Genomic DNA, 6,282 nt, shown 5'->3' with positions numbered 1-6,282 from the left:
CATGTTTTTTTTTTTTTTTTTAATAACTTATATGAAAGTAGAAAAGGCCAGTAATAAACATCGATATTCTTGAAGTAGAACAAGTAGGGAGGACATACTTTTTCATATATGAAATAGCTAATATTATAATTAAGAATTAGACCAGAGAATAGAGCCACCCCACCCCCCAAAAATAAACCACTATGCTTATATAGACAGAAATAGGGCATTACAGAGCAAGAGGGAAGAGCAATTCTTTCAATAAAAGGTGCCAAGACAATTTGTTGGCCATAGTGGAAAAATGAAATTTGTTTTCCACAATTCACACAATAATGATTCTGTTCCATGTGCATTAAAGTTTAACTGTAAAAAATAAAATAAAACTAGGGGCTGGGGTTGTGGCTCAGTAGTAGAGTACGTGCCTAGCACGTGTGAGGCCCTGGGTTCGATCCTTAGCACCACATAAAAATAAATAAAATAAAGGTATTGTGTACAATTACAACTAAAAAATAAATATTTAAAAAAACAAATATAAAACTAAATGTTTGAGACCCAACAATAGGGAGGAATTTCTAAACAATACAAATCCATTAACCTATAAAGGAAACATTAGTAAACATGACTACCTTAAAATTGAGAATTTGAGTTCATCTAAAGTCATCCAAAGAGGATGTAAAAGCAAGCCACAGAGTACATGACTGCAACTTATAGAAGATTAATATCTAGAAGGTATAAAGAACTCCCAGAAATAATTTTTTAAAAGGTAGACAACTCAGTAAAAAAGGATCAAACAGACATTTCACAAAAGTGGATATCCAAATGGCCAGTGAACTTACAAATTTGTCATGAAGGTAATACAGATTGAAATAAAAATGAGATACCATTATAACCTTGTCAAGCTAGCCAACATGTGAAAGTCTAACAATATTGAATGTTGGAGAAGATTTCAACATTGTGAATTTTTAGATCCTGATAATAAGAATGGAAATTAGCCATATACTCTGGGAAACAATGATTCCTTCAACATGAGAACTTAGATGCTATTAGCAGTATTATATGCTATGGTAAATAATACTGCTATGAACATTCATGTACATTTATCCTGTTTCACACATTGAAAGTTTTCACTCTCAATGTGTGAACAGGATAAATGTACATGAATGTTCATACTCTCCATGTGTGAAACAGGATAAATGTACATGAATGTTCATAGCAGGATTATTTGCCATAGCCTCAAACTGGAAAGAATTCAAATAACCACCAAAAGATGAAATAATTGGGGTATATTTATATTTTGGAATATTGTACTACAATGAAAATGAACAAACAGCAGTTACACACTACACACAACTACCTAGCAAATTATATATTTGTTTATTTGATCTATTGTTTGTTTTTTACTCTAGAATGTAATCTTTATGAAAACACAGACAGTTTTGTTCTCTGCTGTGTGCACAGCTTCTCTAACAGCACATGTTACATAGTGGTATGTAATAGGCACTCAAATAAATTAATGAAGTATGAATGTAGATATTCTGCTTATAGAAATTTGAAATTTTGTATTATTTATTGCTAGTCTGTTTTAAATTTAATTGGTGTTCATATATTTATTTTATTCTAGTCAGATTTTTGTGATTTTTGAACCCATGGGTTCTTAATCACTGAGCCACTCTAGTCATATTTGTATGTATTTCTTAGAATTAAAACTTTAGATTCTTTGGGAAGACTTAATGGAGAAAAGTACTATAAATAGTCTTGAGAAAAATAAAGGTCTTGGGCTGGGGTTTTGGCTCAAAGTTAGAGTGCTCGCCTCCCATGCGTGAGGCACTGGGTTTGATCCTCAGCACCAGCTAAAAATAAAATAAATATATTGTGTCTACCTATAACTAAAAAATAAATATAAAAAATAAAGAAAATTTTAAAAATAAAGGTCTTGAGAAAAATAATGATAAGATATCATGCCCTTAAATTTTTAATTAAGCATCTAAGTTCTCATGTTGAAGGAATCAAAAATAGAAATCATAGATATGTTTTTTTTTGTGTGTGTGTGATTTGCATTGAGTAATAGCCCAAGGATTTTCTCTCAAAAGATCTTATTTGGTTTTCCATCAAAAGACTGACAAGTGAATACATCTTTGTTTTTTAAGTTAACATGAAATGTATAAGATACATATATAACATTTCCCACAATTTCCTGCTTTGGGTTTTTCTTTTTATTTTACTTTACTTTCTCTTATTTTATTTTATTGTAGTGTGTGGTAGTGGGGGTCAAACCCAAGGCCTCTTACATGCTAGGCAAGTTCTCTACCACTAAGCTACAAATCCAACCCTTTTTATTTTGAGACAAGGTCATCTAAGTTGCCCAGGTTGCCCTTGAACTTATGATCAAGTAACCTGAGCCTGGAACTTTTTTAGATCTTTTAAATTAACCCCCTTGTTTGAGAGGCACCATCCAGAGTATTACTTGAACAGATATATGTCAAGAACTATGATATTCAAAGAATAAATATTCATAATGATCATTTAGATGTAGGAAGAAACATTTCTTATTTTTCGCTTATTTTTCTTTGCATCATTATTTAATTTGTATTTTTCTTTTATTGTGTGGTTAACATATTAATACCATGATGCATGTATATAATTTAAAAGTAAATATAAATGTATTTTTTAAGGATATGAAGATAATAGAAATAAGTTGTTTGAGCAACAGAAACTTTTTTTCTTCAATAGTCAAAGCAAAGAATAATGCAAGGAAAGTATAAATACCCAATTACATTTCTTATAGCTTAAAAGTTTGAATTTACTTTCCTTCTATACCTGTAAAGACAAAGATTAAATAAGAATCCTGATGCATATGTTGTTCTTGATTAATATATATTAACCTTCCTCCAGGAAAACAACATTAGTTATATCTGTTCATATTTCCACTACACTTTTCTAGAAACTAAATAATAAATAAAATGGAAGGACTTCGTTAACCCTATGAATTAGCAAATTTATATTTGCCTTGCTTTAAATGTGAGCCATTTTTAGTTAAAATAAACACTACAGTTTTTTATTTTTCCTATTGAAATAAACCACATTTATTTTAATCACTTAAGTGCATCTTTTTAACCCTAATAAATAAAGTTGTGATGCACACCTATAATCTCATCTACTTGGAAGACTGAGGCAGGGGAACCACAACTTCAAGGCCAGCATGGGCAACTTAGAATAAATAAAAAGGACTGGTGGTATATCTCAGTGCTTGGGACCCTGGGTTCAATTCCCAGTACCTCAAAAAAACAAACAATAAACAAAAAATAAAGTTGCATGTGATAATCTGATTTTATAATTTTTGCATAATTGAAGTACAACTTTGTAATGTCTTACATAATGTATTACATCGAGCTATAAAAAAATTGGAAACTGTTTTGTGTTGTTTTCAGTGCTGATTTTCTTTTTCATAAGTCTTACTTTTATATTTATTATTGTATTAGAATAAAAATCTTAAAAAAGTGATTTGGATTTCTTTTGTTATTGTTTCTAATTTACCATGATTAGTGAGATAGTCATTTGTTTTCTAGATTGATGACATTGTAAAAGCTGTTGGTAACTGCAGCTACAACCAACTAGTGGAGAAGATCATCTCTTGTAAGCAATCAGACAATAGTGAGCTGGTTAGTGAAGGTGGGTGAGTGTTGCTACTACTTGACTTTTTTATTCTTGGCAAAATAATTTGTCTTAAAATTTAATATCTTTCAAATTTCTTACATAGGACTTCTAAAAATACAAGTGATGCTACTTGTAGGAATTAAGCAATCATTCATAAAAGTGCCAATGAAAGATTTTTCCTAGAACCCTTTTCACTTGGCTTATAAAATCAGGCCTGGATGCTAAAAAGTCTTTGGAATCACTTGCAAGCTTTGGTATGGTCAATTACTCAGAGGTTACTGATAATTACTTTTTTTAAAGGATTATTATTTGGGAGGACTGGGTAGATTTTATAATCTATTATGAGCACTTCAGTTGACAGAAATGAGTATTATGTTGCTTAAATATTCTTTTTTAACAGACCTCTCCCTTATAAGACAGTATATTAAATCCCTATTCTGTATCAGAATATGTCTATGTATATTAGTAGCTCACTGAAATTACCAAATTCCTCCTTACAAAAGCAGCTTAATATTTTTTTCAGCTGTGTTCCAGTCAATTATGGGAGAAGCTGATTTAAAACCAGAAAGGCTATCAGAAACCACAGCACTTGGATATACCTTTCCCACCACATACTTCATTTTTTCATAAATAAACACAGATAATGAAGCTGCTTTTTCTTTTTTTAGAAGGATAAACAAAAAAGAAATCAAGAGAAGCAAGGGATAAGTTTCATTCTGCCTCAGACACACTTCTTTTATGTAAGGTATAATAAAAATTGATACATCTTGGGGCTAGGGGTGTAGCTTAGTGGTAGAACACTTGCCTAGCATGTGTAAGGCCCTGGGTTCCATCCCCAGCACCACATAAAACTAAATAAACAAAATAAAGGTGTTGTGTCCATCTTTTTAAAAAAATTGATACATCTTTTAAAATCAAAGCAAATGACTACAAGAATATATAAAAGATGTGTACACAAATCCACATTGTATTAATTATCAGAATGCAACTAATTATATTATTCACTTATCCAGAAATTTGACACATTTATGCAGGTGTTAAGAAAATACATGATATTTAATTGAGGTTGATCCCCTGGTCTTTTATTTGCAAAAAACATACGGATCATTGACTTAGATGACAACTTTCACTAAAACTTAAGGCAAAAAACTTAAATTTTAAGAAGGAACAACAAAAACTGTTGTAAGAATGTTTGAATGAACAAAATTCAACTCACTTGAACTATATATTCATGTCCATGCTCTCATTTCCAAATATATATTCCTAAAAAGAAGCCCATAAGAAAATTTCTATGAAATCTGCTTTCTCTTTAATGTCCAATATACTATTAGAGTTATGCTATTCATTACTAATCAAAGGAACTAAAGATTTTAAAAGTGGTAACAGACAGAATGATAGCCAAGAAGGGATGTCTGAGATTTTAGGGTAAGAAACTGCTGAGAAAACTGTGACAGTATTTTTCCCAAGCCAGACTGCAATGCTGCAAGAATAGTACTAGTACACTAATTAACACAACGAATACCAAAAAATGAGTCCCTTCATTACTTCTTTTTCCTTAACTTGATGTTATACCTTTTATTTCTCTGACATTGATTCCCCAGGATAGTGAGAAACTATTGCTAAATTATGTAGTATCAGTAATTTGAGGAGAATGTCTTGGTAAAAGCAAGGAAGTAATCTCCCTCTATAGTGGTATATAATTTTCAGTTAATATATACTAAGCATATTTATTGATTAATTCTTTCATATACAAAGTCTGTAATAGTGAAATTATGCATAATAGTTTTTCATATTAAAAAATAATTATATGTGGAATTCAGTATAATTAAAAAACTAAACTAGTTTTTTGTTTATAAAAAATTACAAAAACTTCTATAAGGTGGTAAGAAATCATGCATCAGAAAGAAAAGACCACAGCCAGGCATAGTGGTGCACACCTGTAATCCCAGCAACTGGGGAGACTGAGGCAGGAAACAAGTTCTAAGACAGCCTGGGCAATTTAATGAGACCTTTTCTCAAAAATAAAATTGAAAGGGCTGCGATGTAGCTCAGTGGTAGAACATTTACCTAGCATGTATGATTTTTATTTATCAATAGCATTTATCTTTCCTCCATCAGTTTTCTTCATCATGTTCTCTTGGCATTAGCTTTTTGTTGATGGAATAATAAACCTAAGAAAAACAAAATAGAGGAGGAAAGATTTCTTTTTTACTCAAAGGTTTTAATATATGGTTGGCTGGCTCCATTGTTTTCACCCAGGTGGGGGAAAGGGTGGATGACGAGAAATAGCCTTCCAGGGACCTATTTCCTCCAATAGGCCCCTACAGTTTCCCTCATCATCCAATCACTTCCCCAGTTCCCCAACTCTGCATTTCATATCCAAGCCATAGCACTCTTGGATATATTAGTGTTCAATGAAGTAGTCTGCTTTGTTTTTCTATTTAGCCTTCAACTGTGCCTTTAAAAAAAAAAAATTATTTTATTTTATTTTTTTGCAGTTGTAGATGGACAGCATAGCTTGCTTTCTTTCTTTTTCTTTTTTTCTTTTTTTCTTTCATTTCTATGTGGTGCTCAGGATGGAATCTAATGACACACATGCCAGGCAAGCACTCTACCACTGAGCTACAATCACAGCCCTATATCTTTCCT

General features: G+C 31.4%; 1 protein-coding gene across 2 annotated transcripts in view; it reads left to right on the top strand.

The window, feature by feature from the left end:
• Mindy2 (MINDY lysine 48 deubiquitinase 2) overlaps nt 1–6,282 on the top strand; it is an 80,876-nt gene that overhangs the window by 50,767 nt on the left and 23,827 nt on the right. Inside the window, exon 5 of one of the 2 annotated variants that reach the window (XM_015480606.2) lies at nt 3,546–3,648. The exons of the other annotated variant lie outside the window; for it this stretch is intronic. Within the exon in view, the coding sequence (XP_015336092.1) occupies nt 3,546–3,648 (103 nt within the window). The remainder of the gene's footprint in view (nt 1–3,545; nt 3,649–6,282) is intronic. 2 annotated transcript variants of the gene reach the window in all.

Source organism: Marmota marmota, unplaced genomic scaffold (genome assembly GCF_001458135.2).
Source record: "Marmota marmota marmota unplaced genomic scaffold, marMar, whole genome shotgun sequence".
Taxonomy (NCBI): Eukaryota; Metazoa; Chordata; class Mammalia; order Rodentia; family Sciuridae; genus Marmota; species Marmota marmota.
The sequence above is the reverse complement of the archived record's forward strand: the minus strand, read 5'-3'. Positions and strand labels throughout refer to the sequence as shown.